Raw genomic sequence first — 23,635 nt, 5'->3', positions numbered from 1 at the left:
ACCAGTCATGGCCTCCTAATAATCCCCCTCTATGAATGGTGCACTATGGCTGCCGTCGCATCATCCAGGTGGGGCTGCACAGTGGTGGGGGTGGAGGGTCCAGAAAAGCGCTATATAAGTGTAAGGAGTTATAATTAGTATGATTAGTATGATTTCTGTTTAGAGTCGCTGCACTGATCCGGGCCCAGGCACACGGTCTGCCTTCAAAGCTACACGGCTCTAAAGATGAAAAAAAATGATCGATTTATTTCCGGCTCTTTCATTTTGCTAGGAGCATAAATGAAGATGCCAGAGAGATTTTAAAGAGCCCAAGAAAAAAAGGGGGCAGGAGGGGGGGGGGGTTCATTTTCAGCTCAGATTGCTGCGTCTGGAACATAACCACACCAAGAAACCTTGAAAGAGTACTGCAATACCCAGAAGCCTGAGTCCAGGTTCTCCAAACTACCTGCACAGCACCGCGAGTATGTAGCCTTCAGCACGCTGAGCCCCACTCTGCTCTACAACAGCAAGCAATTTAGACTTCAACGGCATAAATGACCAATTTATATGTTCAAGTGAACAACAAGATGAATATATATAGTGTCCAAGAAAGATCCTTGGATTTCAGATGCAATGCTTCCTGTTCTCAGGATCGTTCACCTCCTTGGCTGGTCATTAGTTTGCGGTTCTTTACTTTTCAGAACTAGGCTAGTACAAAACATGAAAGACACACAGGTTCAGAGAAAGATTTGCTTCAGAGGAGTCAAACTGGGAAAAAATGCCACACCAGCCACACCTTTCTCTTATTGAACCACTCATCCTGTTTCCAAAGGATTGTGATCCAGCAGGTTTTCTTTAAAAGAGAAATATGTTTTTAAGTAGAAGGGTTTTGTTTAGACCTTTTCCTGACGATCGTTAAGAACAAATAAAGAACCTGCTGCATGATGGCTCTCAAGAGCTAGAGACGGGACTCTGATTTGCAGAACAGGCAGACGCAAGAGATCTCTTTTCCAGGCAGGCTGTGGATGCCAACGGGTAAACTGGTCTTGGTCTCTTTGTTAACTCACAAAGCTAATTCTTTGTCACATGCTGGTGGTCTCTCGTTAAGGTGCTGCTTGTCGCCCTGGGACAGAACGCAAAACAATAACATAAAAATATGCAATGCCATGTAATAAACAACAACTGTGAAACAGCCAGTCGCACCAACAGAAAGGTTAAGGCTATATCCATAATTATAGAGCAGACTCTACAAAGCACTGTCTCCCTGAAACACAACCACGTGACCTTCAATAAACGCCTGTTAACACTGGGCATCTCTAAGCACATTTCACAAGATGCTCTGAGCTTGTAATTGCTGTTTATTTTCTCCTCAAACTGTTCTCTTTTCAGCCTGTAATGCTGCTCTGAGATTTTCTTCTGTGTTTTTATTATATGACTGATAAAACAACTGAAATTGTTGTTTCTTCGACGCTCCGTGGGTGTTCGGCGTCAAGTAGAAAAAAACGGAATGAGCCATTTCCAAAAAAACTAAATTACGAGCATAGTAAAGACTTATTCTGACTCCGTCTAAACATCTGTCTCCTGGTGGCAGCATGACATTTGCCTATTAGACAAGTTAGGTCAATCGATGAAACCGTGCGGCATCAACACTGGACAAAACCACTTTCATGTCCAACAACAGGAGGCATCTAATCTGACAAGGCACACAGCTAGAGCACACCTGAGGAACCGATTTGAAGGGTCCAGTCATTCTGTGGGTTTTAAGGTCCAGCAGTAGAGATAGTACAGAATTCCCAGACAGCTCTGAACTTTTTTGAACATTTTTTCAGTGACAAGATCCAGGTTTCAGCACGATAAGACAGAACGACAGATGGAAGGGGAATGGAAATATGATTTAATCAGCACGGCTTCAACGTGGGGACAATCAGGACCATCCACACTGCTTGGACTTTCTACACGCCTGAAATCCCCCCTGCGGTTCTGCGCTGGGAAAGGGTGGGAGAGCAAATTAATACTCAAAACCACGAGCAAGGACTGGCTTTTAATACATGCGTAACCCGGACAGGTGTCCACTGTAAGTCAGAAAAAAAGAAAAGATCTAAACCAGCTTTGTGTACTGTGGGTTTCTTGCTGTGTGGGGTTTGTTATTGGAGTCCTAGAACTCTCCTCGTCCAGGTGTGTGAGCTGAAATGTAACACAATCAGCTGAAGGAAAATACAAATACCCACTGCGGGAGTGTGATGCTTTGTTATTCTCACCCAGGTCTGTTTATCATAAACAGGTCACCTGCTACTAGCTGTTCAGTCAGAAATGAGCACATTGAGGAGACACACAAAGTTCAACATAAAGACCTGTGTGCTGAAGTTGTCGGAAATTGATGCACTTTAATGAGGGGGTTCTCAAACGTCTGAACAAACAAGCAGATTAATTACAGACATCAATTAGCACCAGTGATTAAGAGCCCAGCTGTAATGCAAACCAGCCGACACCGCATCCCCCTGGGACCAGAGAGAACAACCACTCATCTAGGCGATGTTTCCATAAGAGAATAAAGTCAAACCCATCTTCATTCACGTTCATGACCCACGCCTGCACGGCACCGGCAGCTCCCTGCGTCCTTCTTTGGAGCTCACGCTAAAAGGTGCTCGACTTGTTTCACCTGCCACCCTCATCTTCATCAATTCCCACCCCCTTGTGCACCTTAGTGACACGATAGCTGCGGGAAGCCTTTTCCACACAGGAGTCACGGGGCACGGACTTCCCCAGCCAGGCCCTGCATGGAAAGCCGACACCATCCCAAAACACCTGCAGAGGCATCTGGACCTCGCAGTTCAGAACGTCCACCTTAATGTCCTGCAAGAATGATGCCGCATTCTGAAATGTGGAAGACAGTCGCCCGGCTTTTTACGCCCCACCCTGTCAATGAGGCAGCGATCAGATTTCAGGCCACTGGTCAAGCTGGCTGCCGCTGCCATTAAACAAACAACCAGCCGGAGAGCCCAGTGGGCACCTGTGAGGTCATGAGGACTGGGAGAGCATGCTCCTCTAACAGAGGTGGAACATGCATTCAAGCTTGCATCATTGTAGTTCTCTATACCTGACTAACCCATCAGCCCAGTGACTGACGTATGACGCTTGAAAAGAGGCGTGCTAGACTACATCCCTCGAGAAAGGCATGATAGAATATGTCCATTAATACAGGTGTGCTGTAGCACCCCCCTTAACAGAGCCGTGCTGAAGCCTATCCTTCGCACGTACTGTACCTTTATAGATTAACTTGATTTTGAGCACGTGAGAGACTACACTAACATGGACGCCGGGTGTGTTTAGCCATGGGTGAAAACTCAGATGAAATTTCACTCAATCTCAATTGCAGCTCAGAAATAATTCACTGAAATATTTAGTTACAGTAATTTAAGTTGCCAGAGCTGGTTGTTTGATAAATACTTCATTCTACTAAATGGCATCATTGTATTAGAAAGTAGATAGGGGTGGCCATGACTCACAGTTTCTTGTGCCTTGTGTTTGTTGTTGTTGTTTTTGTCTTCTAACACCTGAGATGCCCAGCACTGCACTCAGTTTTTCCAAGACTAGAATGAAAAGTCAATGACTAGGCACAGACCAGCACAGACAGCTCTCAAAACATGTAGATCGGTGGGATTTGTCATAGTGCACAACCACCCAAATCTTGAATTCTCACTCTGCTCCCACGATTCAAATTCCCACAAAACATAACTTGGCAAATTTCTGTTGGCATTACCAATGTATTCCCTTACACACACGCTTATACAGTATATATATGTATACTTTTAAATACAAAACACCACTTTCCTGTTCTAAAGCATACTTTAAAAACCTTTAAGAGGTGAATAATATCTTGGAGTGATGTAATTTGTGCTGTACCACAGAGATCTGTATTAGGATCACTGGTCTTCTTAATATATATCAATGATCTGTAATAGTACATTTGTCAAATTTGCAGATTATACCAAATTAGAAAGATTAGCATATGTTGTGGAAGCAGAAAAGGAAATTCTAAAAGATTTAGAAAATCCCGACTGGGCAGAAACCAGGTCTTAAGGGAGTGTCCCACACTGACAGGCTAAAGGAACTGAGTCTCTTCAGTCTGAAGGGAGTGTCCCATACTATAAGGCTGGAGGAACTGAGTCTCTTTAGTCTGAAGGGAGTGTCCCACACTGACAGCCTGGAGGAACTGAGTCTCTTCAGTCTGAAGGGAGTGCCCTACACTGACAGGCTGGAGGAACTGAATCTCTTTAGTCTGAAGGGCATGTATCACACTGACAGGCTGAGGAACAGAGTCTCTTTAGTCTTGAACAGAGCAGACTACAAGAGGGCCTCATACAAGTATTAAAAACCCTCTAAGGAATCAGAGTACAAACTACCGAACGGCCCCTGCTCGTTTGTAACCAGGTCCAGTGTTCACATGATGCTTCACCTTTTTAAGAGACTTTTTAAAGTCTCTTTCTGAAACCGGCTCGGGTTCCTGAGTAATAATACAGGCAGCAACAGTGTATTTCTAATAAACCTGTCAAAACAACGTCAAAGAAGAACGCGTGACAGGGGATCCTGGACTGATCGATAAGTGCTGGGAAAGCCGGAGAATGATTTCGGGTGTCAGCAGAGACAACGTGTGTTCAGGCAAGTTGCGATGAATTAAGAGCAAGCGTATTTCCACACAGAGGTGCAGCTCTTTACACTAGTCGAGCGCCGTGCCTTTCGCTGATTAGTCTGACTTCTAGACCAAACAGTCAAGACGTGGTAGGTTTTGATTCCCGTTTTGCCTTTAAACCAAAACAAAATTCGGATTACTCATTTTCCATTTGCAGACAAACACAAGTTGGGGGAAATTAGAAAGAAAATAGAGGCGCCGCGCCTCAGAGCCGCTGTGCTTCAGAAGGATGTACAACGCCGCGCGGTAAACAAAACTAATTTAGAAACAAAACAAAATGTGTAATTAAACAAAACGCAGCCTTATTCTGCTTCCTTCAAAGCCACACAGCCTTGTGAACACACCCGGCTTTGCGTCAAGCTGAAAGCGGGAGAGGGAGACTTCTCACCGCGCACTCACGCACGCAAACCTTCATTTGCGCATTTTAAAAATATAACTGTCGCCCTGCTTCCTGACATTTCACCTCTTAACATCCACGCCAAGGTCACTAAGGCTGTTGCTCCGCCGGACTGTGAGCGGTTTTCCCGACCGGCTTCGCTCCTCCCGCCACAGCGAGATCCGGGGGCTCGGGTGACCCCCCAAGCGCCCCGGGGCCGGTCTCCGCCGGGGAGCTGGTGGAGGAATTGAAATGACACGCAAATACATACCTTTGTGCAAACCCCTGTATCGCTGTCACACGGGCGCTCTCCTGGGAAGACAAGTAGTTCTCTGGATTTCCTTTCCGACTGAAGACGCAGAAAGTCCTTAACGTTGATCGAAGAAAAAAAAACATAAAGAAGACGTCCGTGTACCCAAAACTTAAAGCGTTTGTTGTTGTTGTTGTTGTTGTTGTTGTTTCTTGAAGCAGTCTTAAAGGGATCGTTGTCATTCTCCGGTATTAAAGGGTATGGTGTGGAGCAGGATGAGCCGGTGGAGACGCGTCTGTCCTGCGGACAGGTGAACAGCTCCGCGGGCTTGCTCGGCCTGTGCGTCGCTCAAGGTCGCTTTGCTTTTTTCTCAATGCAGCGAGATCAGAAACGAGAGGAAGAGGTTGGAGGGCGAGGGGGGGGGGGTCGACGTCTTAAATGCCGTGCCATTGTGTTGTTTGTTTTAAACTGTGTTGTCGCTCCGTCTCTACCGGGTGATGCATCAGTTCGCTCAGTTAGAAAGCTCTCAGGACTCCGAGCCACGGTGCGCTTTCCCCCCCTGTCCACTGACCCGCCTTTCTATCGCCCAATTAAAACAAAAAGCCTGTCAGGAAAAATGTGTGTAAGCTTGTTTTTATTTGGGGGGGGGGGGGGGTTAATAATGATATATTTGTCTATTTTGACACAGGAGCCTCGCTGTAACTCTGTGGCAGGGCTCAGCCAAGTTAGCTGCAGCGCTCGATCTGTTCCTCACGGCACTGGCAGACCAGCCGGAGACAACTTCTAAAGTCAACCTAGAGCTTCCATGTCACGGTCTGCGTCCTCCCGAGAATAGGGGGTGGAGGTGGGTGTTACAGAGTGGTGATCATATATGAAACGATATGCTGGAGCAAATGTTGAGCAAAACCAAAACCACACACACACACACACCTGTAGCGTCCACCCACCTCCCGTGTCGATCACAGAATATTCCGTGATTGTCCTGCAAGACGCTGCCAACCTCCTCAGCTCCGTCACAGTAAAGGCTGTGCGTGTACATACCTGGTATACACACACACGAGCACGTATTATGTATTATTTTATCCAGCTCGGTTAATAGTGCAAACAAAGCAGAGTTTATTGTGTAACAGCAAAAACGTCTTTATATCGTTCGAGTGTTTCTAAAGCGACATCGAAAACTTTTAAAGTGCCTTATAACATTTCAGAACATGTGTACGTAACCGTCATTCTGTGTGAGAATTTATGATGATGATTATTATTATTATTAGAAGCATGCCTTCCTTCGCAGGGAAAGCAGAATAACTTTCTCACCGTACTTGTACAGACGATTCCGAAATGTGGAAAATCACTGGTGGCGATTTTAAACCCAGCGATAACGTCCCGGAGCGGAACGTTTAGAGCTGACGTGAACTTCTCGACGCACGGAGCGGACAGACGCCAAGGACTGAATTGCTGAAAGGAAACGTGTACAAACCGAATGTCCTTACAGAACAAGGGCCGCGGGGATCCGCGACAGCGGGGCAAAGTGAAGTGTTTGAAACTCTTCATGTCCCTGTATCCATCAATCCCTGCACCAGGCTCACCAGTTTCATAGTAATTGATGGAACTATACAGTATATAATGCATGTATGCAGATTATTGACCCTTTTCTGACTCGCACCTGGGCGCATGTCCAATGCTCAGTTGTGTGTGTGTTTTTTTTTTCCCCCATGATAGTGATTATTCTAAGCGTGGCGAGAAAGCCGCCCTCACACGTCCGTCTGAACCGATCTGGGGTTCGCGTAACTCCTCCTCGCCAGCTCCGTCCCGTTCCCTTTGCTGCGGCTCTGCTTGTCCGCGACGCACAGCGACTCGGTGACCCCTTCCTCCATCTCCACGTACTCGGACTTGTCCCCCAGGGAGGAGGCCGAGGCGGACCCCCTGAACTTCTTCAGGAAGTTGGTGGGGAGGTAGGGGCAGGCGGCGCTCTGCACGGCCGGAGCCTGGTCCTCGTTGTCCGTCTCCCGGTGGTAGAAATAGTTGAAGTTGGACACGATCACGGGGACGGGGAGCGCGATGGTTAACACGCCCGCTATGGCGCACAGCGAGCCCACGATCTTGCCGCCCACCGTGATGGGCTTCATGTCCCCGTAGCCCACCGTGGTCATCGTGACCACGGCCCACCAGAAGGCGTCCGGGATGCTCTGGAACTGCGACGTGGGCTCGTCGGCTTCGGCGAAGTAGACGGCGCTGGAGAACAGGATGACGCCGATGAACAGGAAGAAAATGAGCAGCCCCAGCTCCCTCATGCTGGCCCGCAGGGTGTGCCCCAGGATCTGCAGACCCTTCGAGTGCCGGGAGAGTTTGAAGATGCGGAAGACCCGGACGAGGCGGATGATGCGCAGGATGGCGAAGGACATGGCCTGCTGCCCGTTGCCCTGCTGCTGGGCAAGGTCCGTGCCCAGGGTGATGAAATAAGGCAGGATGGACACGATGTCGATGGAGTTCATGATGTTTTTGAAGAAGCCGGCTTTGCTGGGGCAGGCGAAGAAGCGGACGATCAGCTCGAAGGAAAACCAGATGATGCACACCGTCTCCACGATGAAAAACGGGTCGTTGAAAGTTGTATATCCACTGTCCGGCTGCGTGTGGTTGCCGTTGATGCTGCTGCTGCTGCTGCTGCTGCTGCTGCTCGCCGCGTGTAATTCCTTGTCATCCCGGAACTCCGGCAAAGTTTCCAAGCAGAATATCACTATGGAGATGAGGATGACCAGCACAGAGACGATGGCGATTCCCCTGGCGGGGCTTGAGCTCTCGGGGTACTCGAAGAGCAGCCAGACCTGGCGCTTGAACTCGTCCTCGGGCAGCGGTTTCTCTTCCTCCTTCACGAAGCCCTCGTCCTCCCGGAACTTGAGCATGGCATCCTCGCCGAGCTCGTAGAACTTGACCTCCTCCGAGAAAACGTCGAAGGGCACGTTGACGGGGCGCTTCAGCCGGCCGCCGGACTGGTAGTAGTAGAGAATGGCGTCGAAGCTGGGCCGGTTCCTGTCGAAGAAGTACTCGTTCCTCAGGGGGTCGAAGTACCTGACCCGCTTCTCGGGGTCCCCCAGGAGGGTCTCGGGGAACTGGGTCAGGGTCTTGAGCTGCGTCTCGAACTTCAGCCCCGACACGTTGATGACAACCCGCTCGCAGCAGCCGTACTCGCTGTAGACGTTGTCGTAGCCCTGCTGGGGACGCCTGTCCGGGAGGGACACCGTCTCCTCCTCGCCCAGGCTCCACAGGAGACTTTTCCGCCGCTCTCTCGGCTCTCCCCCGCCGCCGCCGCCGCCGCCGTCCCCTTCTTCCCCCTCGCCTTCCTCCTCCTCCTCCTCCTCGTCCTCCTCCTCCCCCTCCCCCTCCTCCTCCTCCTCCTCATCCTCCCTCATCATGTCGTCCTCGGACCCGAGCAGCGCCAGCTCCGAGTGGCGAAAGCTCGCTCCCCCGCCGGCCGCACGCCTGCGTCTCCACTGCGCCGCGCGCCGCCGCCGTTGCCTGCCTCTGACAGCTGGCGGCGGCGGCTCGTGGGGCTGCTGCGGCTGGGAGGAGGAGGAGGAGGAGGAGGAGGAGGAGGGGCGCGAGGCGGCGCCGCCGCCACTGTTGCCGGCCTGGGAGGAGGAGGAGGCGGTGCGAGACGGATGCGGCTGCTGGTTGTGGTGGTTGTTGTGGTGAAGGTGGTGGTGGTGGTGGTGGTGGCTCACGGGTCCCCCTCCTCCTCCTCCTCCTCCTCCTCCTCCTCCCGAGGCGGCGGCGGCGGCCGTGGCGGCGCGCGTGTGCGCCTGTCTCTCCCTCTCGCGCTCCCGCTCGCGCTCCCGGGCGCGCGCCTGGGCGTATCCGTACGGCAGGTGGCTGTTGCACCCGCCGCTTTCCGCGCTCACCATGGCAACCTCCATCCTGGTGGAGCGAGCGCCGTGCCGGTGTTGTTATTTTTTGAGGGGGTTGAGTTCGGGGGGAGGCGTGTGTGTGTGTGTGTCCCGGTTTCAGTTTTCTCCGAGGTCAGAACACAGGAACAACAACAAAAACAAGGGTCCACAGGCGGGGGCGAGCCTCGTCAACTTTTACCTGAAGTGAAAGTCGCGGTAGAGGGAGGGGGGGGGGGGAGAGGGTGGGGAGCGGCTCAGTACATCGTCAGACCCTCGCACCTGTCAGTCCGCGCCTCCAGCACGACTCGGGCCCTATTTCCTCTTGTTTGACATGTCTGTTGTCGTAGACCACGGGTGCCGGCCAAGCAACATCTCTGTCCCGAACTCCTTCCGTGAGCCTGGGGGAAGGGTGCGAGTCGGGATTCCCCGAGAGGCGCCCAGTCGTCCCCAGAGGTCCGCTCGAGAGACGGTGCGTTAGGAAAGGAGGGGTGAATTTTTTTTTGTTTATCTCTTAAGTCGCGCCATCCCTATCTCACACGGTGGAAACACTTTTGCAGTGCCCGCGACGAAGGAGTCACAAAATGGTCTGCCTGCCTCCCTCCCTCCCTAAGCTGTGGCTGTTTGCACCTGTTCGGCGGAATGTCCGCCGCCGAGGATGGCGAAGATGCTCTCAGGAGGACTGTCGCTTTTCCACTTGTCACGCTCGTCACAAACTCTTCTGATATCCAGATGTGCCCAAATAAAGCCGCTCCCCCCCCCCCTCCCCCTTGATCTTTGTGTTGTCGGTGGTGGTGGTCTTGATTTTTTTTCCGAGGGGGGCGGGCGGGCGGGAGGTTATGTTATTTTTGTAGACGTGAAACGCAATGCAATCAGCCGTCCGTCCCCCCTGCACGTCTTCGGCTGATGATGATTACAACGGCTGAGGAAACACCAAAAAAAAAAAAGCGAAACGAGAAAATCTTGATTCATCCGATCGTCGTGTTCCTCCACGACCTTAGAAAGCCAACGCACACAGATCCCAAATCATAAACCTGCCTGTACCTTAAAGGCAGGTGAATCTATACCCGTTTTTTCCCCCCCTCGGGCACTATATTGTCATTTCGCTTGCACTACCTTAAACAAAACAGCCCCTGCAACAGGAGTCTCACTGCGTGATGGATGCTTGCAATACAGTCTAGCTCAGTTCAGTCTTTCTCTAAATACAGGTAGACGACAACCATAATAAAACACAATCACCCTCTGTCCCCAAACACCCCAGTACGATTCAGACCTGTACTTACGTTTTTGAAAAGGAAATCAGGCGCAGATCCTATTCCTCTCTCTCCGCCCGATGCGATCTTCAATAGTTGGGATAGTTGTTTTTTTTTATGGTGCCCTGATATTCAGGTCTTTCTTCCAGCCAGGAAACGGAATATGGAAGAGAAATGAGCTGGAGACGAACGAACCTTCCCGGCTGCGGGTTTGGCGCGCCCGGGAGATCACGGTGCTCTTTTTCCCCGGCAGTTTGACGCGTCTCCCCACAGTCGGCAGCGCACGGCAAGTGATGTTAAAGTCAGCAGTCAAAATGAAAACAGTGTCTGAGCCCCCCCCCCCTCCTCCTCTCCTCCCGTATGCTCACGGTGTTGCAAAAAAGGGGGAAAAGATAACACAATAGATGCCGGCGTAACGCGTGTCGGGAGACGGCTGTGACTGTAGCGAGGGGTGAGCAGCCGTAGTTCGCTCAGCGCGCTGTGGAAATCGCAGCTGTTCCCGTGGCCGAGCAACAGTATCAATCACTACTTTGTCAACACCTCTCAATGACAAAAAATACACATTTCCTCCCGGCTTCGCCTTACCCGGCAACACACACACACGTATATATATATACACACACACATATATACAGGTGTTAAGAATTTAAAAGCTAGACGTTCAGCCTGTGCGGATCCGCACATCTCTATATAAAAAAAAAAACAAAAACAAAACGGGCGACGACGACAATTAAAGTTCATCGGTCGCGTCGATTAAAATAACATGAGCCGCCTGTGAAACGCGCCTACCCAAGTCACTCGGCGGCCCCTGTCGCCCCCGTGGCGTGCGCGCGTGCCGCGGAGAGCAGCAGCGGGCCCCGCCGCGCGGGGTGCCTCTCCCTCGCGCAGCCCGGGCTGCGATCCTCCCTCAGCGGCCGGAGCGAGGCACTGCAGCCGCCGCGCGCTTGGAGCGCCGCCGCCGCCGGTGGTGCTGACTGGACACACGAGAGCTCAGGGAGCAGATTGAATAGATTCGTGTCGGGACCTGTCACTGCTGATATGGCACTTATGCACCGAATTCCGGTGTGCGTTTAAACGTGTATATGATAATAATGTTCCCCATGAAGTAATCTAGTCATCTGACGTTTTGCGCCTATAGTCTACTGTATATTCCCGGTTAGTACCGTTTAGATTCCAGTACTAACTTATAGCTAATGACCAATTCAACGTTTCGTTTGCATATGAGTGTAGCGTGAAGCGTGTATAGGAGCCGAGTGATATTTAAGCTGGAAAAACAAGACGGTGAAACTATTTCTGGCGGAGAAGCCGAACTCCTGTATCCCAGGCGTCTCGAAGGAGCATCTTCGGCGCCCCTGGGTGACGCGTTGGAGTATGTCCCTGTCTTCTTTTGCACAATCCGGAGTGGTACTGTACATGCAAGCGCGGGAGAAATACGCGTGCCTAATCATGGGACTTTAGTCTGACCCTTGTGCTATTTATATGAATATGAACAGCAGGAACGCCGACTGTGTTTGTGGCGAGTATTTGGGCTGCATGTACCGCTTTAAAGCAGAGCCCCAGCGTGCAGCGGTGTTTGTACAAACAGCGCCCGCATGAACGCGGAGTTAAACTTGTGGCTGAGTCACTGAACTGAGCGGCAGGAGCGCGCTGTACTCGCTGTAGTACATGCGCAGTGGTGACCTCCGGGCTCTGTAGAATAAGCAGTCTCCTGACGTGCAATAACGCCGCTGAGCCGCAGGTGAATTCTAATACAGCAGACGCTTTAAAACTAACGGCTTTGCTGAAGCGGTACAGTAACTTACAGTGTAAGCAATTGCATTCATGTTATGCATATAGTTTGAGCCGGCTCCAGCCCGCCCTGGACTGGAAGGAGATAACAGCTCTGCGGTCGTATTGTCCCATTTAAAGCTACACCTTTATGTCGTGTAATCATCATGTTTGAGATGTGTCGGTGTTCACCAGCTGTCACTGGTGATATCGCTTATGCGGGCAACTGCACCTGCAAAATATTTTGATTGCTCATTTAGTCTGTAGCTATGTTGATTTGCTATGAACTGATTCTATTCAGGCAAGCGAAGACCCCGCCATCACATGTAACTGTCCTCCTGCAGTAACTCCATCGTGCCACAAGAGGTCGCCCTACTCACACCAACCGTCCTATTTTTATAATTCATCCACAGCCGACAATCCAGTATTCATTAAACCTCCCTAATGCCATCAGGCAAACAAGCAAAAGAGCTCCTCTCATTTTATTAAAGGTTATATGTTGAATACGTGCCCCCCTTTTCGATTACATGTAGTTAAGCATTCTATTAAGTAGCTGGGTGGTATGCCATATTAAATTTTGATTAGTGTTGTTATTTACTTTTGTCTCTCCAAAACTCTGAAACGCTAATGCGCATGATCACTGAACTGTGAATGCATCGCTCTGGGCTAGAAAAAGAGTAACAATAGGAATGGGATGTGAAAGATGCCAGTTCCCATTAACTTCTTGTTTAGCAATTTCGATATGGCCTTACTTATTCAACATTGCAAAGATGTTCTTTATAATAATATTCCATTAGGGGAGGAAAACGCCATTAACCCTTGTTCAGAGGACGTAAACCTGAACATTCTCAATATTATTATTTTTTTGGAAATCTAAACTACAATTAAGTACAATATAAAAATAAATGCTTGCAGGCCCAACATCATCTGGACGTCGGAGGATTGCATGAATGTATCGCTGAACAATACTTTCTTCTGGCCTTTTTGTCCAGCTGCCGGTACCGAAGTGGTGTCAGGGTCTAAGTCACAAAGTCATTCCGATCGCGCTCCGTCCATCTGCTAACTGTCAGGAAGAGTTCTTTCCGGACCCTATGCAGACGACACGATCCGGGGTTGAGTGAGAAAACATGAGGAAAGAGGCGTGCAGGAGGCAGGGATGAGAACAGGGGGGCGTGTCCATGAAGTGCTGGTGGTCGGGGGAGGTGTGGCCAACGATCCAGGGACGAGTCCCAAGAGAGATCCAAAAATGGGGCATAAGTCCAAGGCCAGGCGATCCATCCGAGACAGAAGATTAAAAACCAGAACTGGGTCGGGACCTGCAGGGGGAACGGGAGCAGAAACTTAAAACCATAACGGAGCCAGGTGCATCCAGGTCCCGGGCTCGCATGTTGCGGGAACCAATGCAGAGCCCTGATTAGCGTCAGCGTCTGGCTTTTAAGGGGGAACTGAAACGGGGCTGGAAGAAGGAACAGGTGTGGGGAATGAGGCAAACGAGGAAGGGCTGGAGCGCCCTTAAGAGGAGGGGTTTGCGATCGTGACACTAACTGCAGCTTCCAGTGCAGGGCTGCAGGGAAGCCAGAGTCTATCCCAGCAAGCCACAGGCACAAGGCGGGGGTGCACCCCGGCCAGACACAAACCTACATGCTCATACCAGGGCCGTTTTCCCAGAAGCCAATTCACTGTGTCTTTGGCCTTCGGGAGGAAAAACACAGGGACAACATGCAGACTCCAAGCAAACATCATCCCAGGTCTGGAATTGAACCCAGGACTCTAGCACTGTGAGGTAGCAATGCCAACCACTGCACTACCATGTCTCCCACAAGCAACCGTTTGATTTAAATGAGGGATTCTCTTGTTGCCTGATCGGTTGTTTGCCAGTTCAAGTTTAAAAAATAAAGAGCCTTCCGGCAGTAAATCTTCAAAGGCACAGCCAACCCCAGTCAACCCAGTGGACTTCTCTAACCTCAACAATGAAACTGTCAGGGATCCGGCAGGTAGTTCTCCGGGGATCCTGTGCGTAGCCGTGAATTCTGCGGGATGCAGAGGCAAACAATCCAAAATCGTCATCCAGAAGCAAGGCCGACAGGAGAAGCTAGAGATCCGTTAACCAGAAAGGGCTGGGACAAACGGAGAAGACAATCCACAAGGCGAAATCCGAAGCCGAGATCAAAAAAAGGGAGAAGTTAAGTAAAAAAAAACGAGAAATCCAACAAGAAAATAACACGCACTAGAAAACTCTAAAAGAGGCTTTTCAACAGTGAGCATGGTTTGGTGCGTGAGGCAACTTAAAATAGTGAAGGGGGAGGGACGTGGTTGGATAATTGGTCCAGGAGTGAGAATCTGTGGGATCTGGTGCCTGTGGGAATGTGATGGGCTCAGTCAGGAATGAGAGTGTGAAACAGTGGGTTTGGGAATGCAACGGCGTTGGCGAGGGAGAGTGTGGGACGTGACAGAAACACGGACCAGAGGACACACATGGAAACCACGTGGGAGCGCATTAAAACCAAACAGAGCACTGGGCACTTTACACAAAGGGTTGTGGGGGTCTGGAACAAGCTGCAGGGTCCTGTTAAAGTCGAGAACCTGACAGCTTTCAAGAAAGAGCCAGACCGAGTCTTCAAATCAATCACCCGCTGTGAGAACAAATGAGCAAGAAAAGGTCAAAAAGCTCCCTGTTGTTCGCAACCCTTCTTAAATCTGTCTCTGACACAATGCAGAATACAGCACACCACACTGGGGTTGTGCATTGCAATCAACTCAGTAGTGGTCAAGGTAAATATTTTCAAAGTTAAGATACACAGTTCAGTAAAAAGTATCAATTTGTAAATCCAGATTCACTTTTGCTTCATCTTTGGAGCTACGTTTTACTTCTAAAAGCCTCCTTCTTGGATCTCCTGCAGCAGAGCAGCCCTGCAGGCAGTTTCTGTGATGCCTTTGAACTCACAGCCTTGTTCAATCTTTTACCTATGGGCCTGAGATCTTTCAACAATGTAACACCCCTAGTGATCCTAATTGTTTTTACTGTATGCTTTGCCTGGTTTCATGCTCTCCAAACTGACCGTCACCATTTCTGCTACTTGCCCTGCGTTTTAGATTATTTTGAGTATCTTGTTCATTGTAAATAAAACGTCGAATTAAAATGCTGAAACTGTTAATATTCTAATGCTCTGCCCCTTAAACTCAGCTGCAAAGACAAATGATCTTATCTGTCATCTGCCAAATTACAAACGCAAGACTGCTTTGAGCTTGTGTGGGAGTGGAATCACCCAGCTCTGGGAAATACGGTAAATACAACCTTGGGCATCTGTTTTTTGTCCTAGCCCTGATTCCTGCTGCTGTGGATTTTATAACCTGGTGGGGTTTTACCGAAACTGTTTTGACTGGCGGATTAACAGACCCCACTCTCTAAAAACTGGACTTTGTCCATCAGTTAACACAAATCATATTTCGCCCTTTTAAATCTCCCCGGGTTACAGACTCATCAGCCATAGGGTATATAAGAAATCGGTTGAAGGAAGAGGTGTCCACTGTTTCTAAGGAGAGACTGGGAATCCTGCAGGTAAGAGAATTTCCATTTTCATGTGGAGCCTCCTTCGTGCAGTTATTTCATCTGATTTAAATTATGTCATCTTCATTTCTCTCTTCCTTCATTCCCCTCTTCCTCTTCCTTTTGTTCTTTTTATGATTCTAATTTCCATTTGCCAACAAAAATGATCATTCTTAACTATGGGGACAAACACAACCACTTGAGACAAACCTGACTTTCCTTTTTAAAGTCATTAAATGTTCCCATCAACTACTGTAGTGTGCTTCACTCTGATCAATACTGTACTCTGCTCAATGACTTTCCTTCTTCACTGTAATCAATGATCAATACTGTACTCTGCTCAATGACTTTCCTTCTTCACTGTAATCAATGATCAATACTGTACTCTGCTCAATGGCTTTCCTTCTTCACTGTAATCAATGATCAATACAGTTCTCTGCTCAATGGCTTTCCTTCTTCACTGTAATCAGGGATCAATACGGTTCTCTGCTCAATGGCTTTCCTTCTTCACTGTAATTGGGGATCAATACTCCACTGTGCTCAATGAATTGAGTAAATCTGGAGCAAAGGCATATCCTGATCTACACCTGTGTCAGGTCCTTGTATAATCAATGCATTTGATTCTAATGTACTCTAATTGCACTTGGTCTGCCTGGGTAGGTTATTGTAGGTTGAATCAGAGTATCCAGCCTCCGTCAGGTGGTTCAGACCGAAATGTTCCAATGTCACCTGCCTGCCCTGTTCCTGAAGATCTGTATGCTCCTCCATGCATTTCCCACATCTCTTCCTCATGGTCCCATGGATGTTTTGCAGAGCCGTCTCCTGTCTTGCTTTCCCTCCCAGCTGGCTCAAGCATGTCTCCCGTGGCCCTGTGTCTGGCGACGCTGTGCTGGGCGGCCCTGCGCTGTCGAGCCGACTGCGGCCTGGCCAACATCTCCATTCCTGTGGAGAACGAGGAGTGCAGCAGCTGCATCATCGTCAACACCACCTCCTGCGCCGGCTCCTGTCCCACTCAGGTAGGTGACAGCTGAGTCTCCCACTCAGGAACCTGTCAGCTGTGTCTCCCACTCAGGTAGGTGACAGCTGAGTGTCCCACTCAGGAACGTGACAGCTGAGTCTCCCACTCAGAAACGTGACAGCTGAGTGTCCCACTCAGAAACGTGACAGCTGAGTGTCCCACTCAGGAACCTGACAGCTGAGTGTCCCACTCAGGAATGTGACAGCTGAGTCTCCCACTCAGAAACGTGACAGCTGAGTGTCCCACTCAGAAACGTGACAGCTGAGTCTCCCACTCAGGAACGTGACAGCTGAGTGTCCCACTCAGGAATGTGACAGCTGAGTCCCCACTCAGGTAGGTGACTCCAAATTTGCAGAGCCAACTGTAAGACTGTTTGTCACCTGAAAGAAGTAAAAACTGCAGCCAAACCAGCTAAAGCCTGATTACTGCCTTCACTTCCTAGACGTGAAGAGGTTGCCATTTTAACTGTTGCGTTTCTCAAGTAACTTAATATCTTCAGCCTTTGAGTTAGAAAAAAAAACTTGCAAGCTTGCAAAAAAACAAGGTCCTGGCTCTCTGTGGTCATTAAAAATCCCAGGTTGTTTCTCGTAAAGAGTAGGGGTGTTACCCCGGCGTCCTGGCCAAATTTCCCCATGGCCTTTACCAGTCATGGCCTCCTAATAATCCCCATCTCTGAACTGGCTTCATCACTCTGCTCTCCTCCCCACTGAGAGCTGGTGTGTGTGAGAGGACTGGAGCATCATCCAGGTGGGGCTGCACACTGGTGGGGGTGGAGGGGATCCCCATGACCTGTAAAGATCTTTGAGTGGAGTGTCCAGAAAAGCTCTATATAAGTGTAAGCAATTATTATTAATTATTATTATAATTCAGAGACCTTGGCAACAAACCTATACAACTATATAAACGTAGGGAATTATGAGTATTATTTACCTTGACTCCTGGTTTCAGACTGGGTGATGGATTCTGTGCTTTGTCGACAGGACCCGGTGTACAAGAGTTTCCTAGCCCTCCACATCCAGCACAGCTGCAACTACAAGGAGTTCGCCTACGAGACCATCGCCCTGCCCAGCTGCCCGGGGGGCACAGAGTCCCTGTTCACCTACCCTGTGGCCATGAGCTGCGAGTGCGCCCCGTGCAAGTCCGATGTCGCGGACTGCGGAGTGCCCGGCTCAGACTACCTCAGCTGCCAGGTCAACTAGACTGTGCGAACCCAGGCCCAAGGGGAGCTCATCGGCATTGTCACACTAACATTGAGGCCATTCAAGCCAAGCACAGCTTGTTGTACAATAGCAACTGTTCTGGGTTGTAATGCAAGAATATAATAAAACTTTGAAGATGGCTTATTTATTTTAAGGTGTCTTTTTGTCCCTGGTTTTATCTGATTGTATGGGGGGAAGGCAGAGGGATGTTGTTTGGGTTTCGCCTCAAAAGGTACTCAGAGGATTATTCCTTAAAATCATTCCAGATCCTCCGGATATATCCGTGAAAAAAGATACAAGGTTCACTTTCAGATAAATCCCCTTTGATAACAGTGCCGTCCGTTTTATACTCAGCCCTCAAGATGTTTCTGTAAGAAAAACTGAACGGTTTTTTTTCCATGCAATGGAAGAGAAAATGGGTTTCGTATTCTGTATTCCCCTGCGTGGGCTGAGCGAGACGGGGCTTGTCGGCTTTTCTCCAACACTTTTTTTAGTCTGGCCAGGCACTGGGAGAGACCCGGGCAGCCGACTGCTTTTTCAAGCTCACCTGCGGCGACAGGAACTGTGAGTCGGTCCAGCGACAGGTCACATCTCCTGGCTCGTGCCCTTCGACACGTGGAACACGAAGAGTGGTTCTTTGGTAGTTTTCCCACTGTGCTCTTCTGGGAACTGTACCTCTGTCTGCTTTACCGTGTTTTCACCACGCTTTCGTAGTGTTTCTGTGTTAAGTGTCCCTTCTGAAACATGAAGCCGTCAGCCGTGACATCGGAGGTGAGCTCTGATGGCTGGATCGGCTGGTCGGAAGGCAGCCTTGGTACAGAGGCGCGAGCTGCGTGTTTGGGAGGCTCTGACTCCCCTGGTGTTTCTAGATGCTGGGGTTCAATTCGCCTGCCCAGATCCATGGCGCTGGTGTGGGGGCAGGGGGGGAGCAGTAGAGGTCAGATTCTTGCTGCAGGGGATTCTGGTATAGACATCTGATTTTATTCTCTGCGTCCTTGATCGAGATGGGGCGGGGGGGTGGGGGCGGTTTTGTTTTTCTATGGTCGGGGGCAACATTTAAAAACGCAAAACATGTGCAGAAAGAGGAACATGGCTTTGGTGAATTTGCATTGCGTTTTAAGACACTAACCTGCCTTTAATGTTACATCAAGTTCAAGGTTTTAATTATTTAAATGTGCATTCACTGTGTTTTGGATTGGAGTGGTGCCCATCAAATGCTTCCATCTCTGCAAGATTTTCCTTCCGCTGCAAGGAAACCTCCTTTCTTTCTGTTCTGCAAATAAATGCTCCCAGCAGGACTCCCAGCTCTTTCCTGAAACATCCTGTCTTCCACAGACACCTCTCCTTTCTCTGACATTTTTCTAGGTTGAGGGTTTCCTTGCCTCGTGAGTAAACTGTAGCCTGTTAGACTGCAACATACTGGACACAGCAAGTCAGACGCTTTGCTAGTTTCAGAACTTCCTCAGACTTGGCTGAAGGCTGACGGGATTTAGAGTTTTACGCCAATCGTGCCAGCTTGCGGGACGCTGCAACGAAGTGGGGGGACAGAAAAAAAAACCCACAGGAAAAATCTGATTTAACAGATCGGTTAAGAAAGACAAGGGGAGAAATGACCGTGAAAGAAAAGAGCACCCTTACAGAACCCATACATGGCCAGCGCAGAATAAAGGAGCCGACAGAAGAATCAACTGGAAGGTGAGCTAAAAAAAAAAAAACGAATGCACACAGAGCGGCAAAGTGAGGAAGCCTGTGTCAGCTGCTGCAAACCAGAGAGCAAACGACGAGGCACTGATATGAACGAGCGTCCAAACTCGGCGTCAGCAGAAGAAATTCAAGCCTGAACCTCAGGTGGGAAAGTCCCAGGGAACCACCTTTCGGTTTCCGTGGTAATAAAGCTGGGAAGCTGCCTGCTACTGGCTTGGAAATGACATCACCCTTATCACCTCTCTGCCGCGGGGACACAGGGACTCACAGTGTGATGCCTTTCTCCTCTGGGGGAGTTGAGAATTAGGCATGGCCAGACCAAGAAATGCAAGTACTAATATCACAGAATCTCTGTTTCTGCACCTGAGCACCCGGCACGTCTGAAGGTCTGGCTTGCAGAATACCCAGGCACATCTGTGCCAGTGAGAGGAAGAGGTGGCACAGGAATAGATGACAAACACGAGATTGCTGGTGCCTCTGTGAACTGCGGTAAGGCCATCTTCAGCCTCCCATGTGTGCTGTGAACCAGACTGCTCACAGATGAACTCATCAGCGACAAGAAACTGTAAGGCAGCGTTCACACACGGGACTGTGGGGTGCTGAGCTGACCTCCTTCTTGCACTCTTTGGCATCTATTATAGACCCCATTGGTCAGGGGTCTCCAACGCTGGTCCTGGAGAAACCCTTTCCAGTGAGTTGAGGGGTCTTCAAGCCTGGTCCTGGAGAACTCCAGTCTTGGGGTAACCAACCCTGGTCCTACAGAGCCCCATTCCGGTGAGTCCAAGTCTGGCCTAGGAACTAAAGTGAGGTGCTTCTCAGATGCAGAGACAGCACGTCATCTCAAGCTCCTACAGGACCAGAACTCGGTGAGGACAGCAAACGCAAATGTGAAAGCACTGCAAGCTTGTCTTCAATTAAAATGTAAAAGATTTTTTAAAATATCGAATGAGCTGAGAACATAAACTACTTGCACGATTCAATATAATAATGAACTTCATTTTTTGATAGCTCTTTAAAGGCAGCGCCTCGAAGGAATAAAGACAGTTACAAGACAAGGAAATTAAAGAATAAGCATATAAGAAACACAAGCAGTTAGCGATGCAGCAGAATATACTGTATAAGGTCATTAGAAAATGGATCAGGCACAGACATATCCCAGGCGTTTCTTGTAAAGTGTAGGGATGTTACCCCAGCATCCTGGACAAATTTCCCCCTGGCCTTTACCAGTCATGGCCTCCTTATAACCCCCATCTCTGAACTGGCTTCATCACTCTGCTCTCCTCCCCACTGAGAGCTGGTGTGTGAGAGGACTGGTGCATCATCCAGGGGGGGCTGCACACTGGTGGGGGTGGAGGGGAGTCCTGTAAAGTGCTTTGAGTGGAGTGTCCGGAAAAGCACTACATAAGTGTCAGGTATTATTATTATAAAAGCCTTTCTGAAAAGAAAGGTTTTGAGTCTACATTTAATTGCAAACTCTGATTTCCAGACCTTTGGGGCAAAGCAGGAGAAGACCCTGTCACCCATGAAGTGTAACTGAGCTCGGGGGATATATATAAGACCAGATCCAGAAAGAAGACAGAGGAGAGCCAGTAAAAACAGGCACGCAGGGAGAAGGTGTAGTAGCGGCAAGTGAGGTGGAGAAAATGTGATGCCAGATATTATTATTATTACCTCTAAAAAAGTGGTGCGAAGGTGGGATGAAGTGTAGTGGGGCGGTTAAGCTTTAGCAATTGATTGATGGTGAAGAACAGGTATCTAGGATTGTTCAGGTTATCCTCAATGCTCTGGGAGAAGTAGCTGGATCTAGTAAGACTCCATTGCACCTTCGTATTTAATCAAGTGTGCCTTCCAGGACTGTGGACGTACATTCAAGCCAGAAAGATGCCACCTATATACTAGTTTGCAAGAGTATGCCTTCATTGAACACAACAGGTCTGTAAACCATGGGGCAGAGTGAAAAGAGGAGATTTATGAAGAGCTAAGCTATCAAGAGGAGTTGAAAGAGAGCTACTTAACAAGCAAGATGATGAAGAGAGAGCAGAATCGGCAAACCGGTTCTGATCAACCGTTCGCCAGTGGAGAACACTTGCAGAGTGTGAAGTTAAAGAGAGTGAGACAGGGGATTCTAGATCAAAGACAAAAGCCGAGAGATCAGAAAGACCTAGTTCAGGATTAGATAAGTGTGAAACGACGGAGTCATTTACCAAAACTAAACCCAAGGTGTGACCTTCTTTTGTGAGCTGGATTGAGAACAGAGATTGTAAATCAGCAGATTCACTTTAAAAAGCAATCTGTAAACTGTACAATGATTGCAGACTGGGGAACAGGACACTCAAAAGAAGAGAGCAGAGGTACAACAGCCAGAGGCACCCAGAAAAGTAAATGATAAATAACCATCAGGACCCCAACATGGCCAGAGGGAAGAGATTGCTCACAGAAGTACTCTGGAGGAATAACCTAGTTAAACAAGACACTGTCACTTTGTCTGGGCCAGACTTCAGTCAAGCTTAGGCAATTGAGATTTCTGTCAGCATTAAATATTGTTAATGGAACCTGCTTTAAATGTTTGGGAGGCGTATAATGCCTGTGTTTAATGTTTCAGACGAAGGGCAGCTTATAAATGGCAATGAGCAGTAATCCCCGAACATCCCCTGCTGTCGGAAATTAATCCAAACAAGGATTTTCCGACTGGTTTTCCACCTCTGCTACTTCCCACGCACCCGAGGGGAAAAAACCCAACAAAAAACAAACTTTTACTCGGGGTTGAAACGGCAAAAACGAACCATCTGATGAAACGGTATTGACTGCTGTATTTTCCCCCTGCAGATGTGCCTGTAAACAGCTCTCACCAGTTCCCTGTGTTGGTGCTGCAGGGAAACCCTCATCAGCACTTTGAAAATGTGACTTGGATTGTAAAAATTGTAATGGGAGTAGTGGAACCATGCTCAGCCTGCCTTCTTTCACTCGGAAAAAACAAATCATGGCATTTGTGGGATTGCCGAGTGTGCAGCTAATTAAAAGAATATTGATAAAGAACCGTGTTTCGATCAACATAAGATCCTGATCCTGACTGTTGCAATGTGAAGAAGCATGCTATTTTTTTTTATCAAGCAAAATCAGAACAGGAAAACAAAGGAAAGGGAGGGTTTTGGGGCACGGGCAAGTAAACTGCTCCCAGGATATTTCAGCTAGAATAACTAATGTCTTGGGATTTCTTATTGTCTGCTCGGTGTGCTGATCCAGCAGCAGGGCCACACAAAATACAGACATGCCACGGGAAACAGGCTTTGATGCTGTTTGTACTGTGCAGCAGTAAAGTATGGATGGCCTCCCAGCAAACAAGATTGACCTCCTGCGGAGGAGCTATTGATGAGAGTGGGGGAGCGGATTATAGTCCACTCTGGGTGTGGACAATAATGAAGGGTCACTTTGTTGCCTGAAGGGTGGAGCAGACAGGCTGATGAGTGTCACCCAGGTCAGTGCACACTTCGGTGACGGGTGAGGTGGGTCAGCCTCCCTAGAGGACAATTCTTGCTCTTTCTGGATGACGAGCGCTGTCCCAGTGCCGTTGTTTTTATAACACAGTAAAGGCTGATTTGAAAAGCAAACACAGAAATTGTTCCTCAGGCACATCAGTGTGCCAGGAAACAAATGATTCTAGTGCAACTCGAGCTGATGGGATTGAAAGGAAGCGAAAACGGGCCTCATTAACAGCCTGCTGAGAGCCCAAGCACTGCAGAGGCTCATGGGCAACAATTCAATTACCCAGTGTGGCAGCTACGCAGAGCACATGTCTCTGCTGTGGAGGCATCCCTCCTCCTCCTGTAGTGTTACAGAAAGATGAATAATTTAAGAGGTTATTTTATTGCATTATGAGTTTGCAGACCCTGCATTCATCTCTACAGTGCTCAGGGAGAAAACTAATGAGGACCAATGACGTTACTGTATGCAACAGCTCGGCCTGCACATGCACTCAC

The 23,635-nt window shown here is 49.1% G+C and overlaps 2 protein-coding genes across 2 annotated transcripts in view; one reads left to right on the top strand and one right to left on the bottom strand.

The window, feature by feature from the left end:
- Positions 1-11,871, bottom strand: part of kcna4 (potassium voltage-gated channel, shaker-related subfamily, member 4) — a 42,803-nt gene extending 30,932 nt beyond the window's left edge. Inside the window, exons 1-2 of the mRNA XM_088935058.1 lie at positions 10,454-11,871; positions 5,317-10,092 (exon numbers count right to left, since the gene is read on the bottom strand). Of these exons, the coding sequence (XP_088791184.1) occupies positions 7,044-9,203 (2,160 nt within the window). The 5' untranslated portion in view covers positions 9,204-10,092; positions 10,454-11,871 and the 3' untranslated portion in view covers positions 5,317-7,043. The remainder of the gene's footprint in view (positions 1-5,316; positions 10,093-10,453) is intronic.
- A 4,720-nt stretch (positions 11,872-16,591) lies between these two features.
- fshb (follicle stimulating hormone subunit beta) lies at positions 16,592-17,954 on the top strand. Its single transcript, XM_088935059.1, has 2 exons — positions 16,592-16,753; positions 17,736-17,954. Exons 1-2 carry the CDS (start codon positions 16,592-16,594, stop codon positions 17,952-17,954), a joined length of 381 nt encoding a protein of 126 aa, XP_088791185.1.
- The last annotated feature ends 5,681 nt before the right edge of the window (positions 17,955-23,635 follow it).

Source organism: Atractosteus spatula, chromosome 16 (assembly GCF_055471065.1).
Source record: "Atractosteus spatula isolate fAtrSpa1 chromosome 16, fAtrSpa1.hap1, whole genome shotgun sequence".
Classification (NCBI taxonomy): Eukaryota; Metazoa; Chordata; class Actinopteri; order Semionotiformes; family Lepisosteidae; genus Atractosteus; species Atractosteus spatula.
This window is presented reverse-complemented; position numbering and strand designations above follow the sequence as displayed.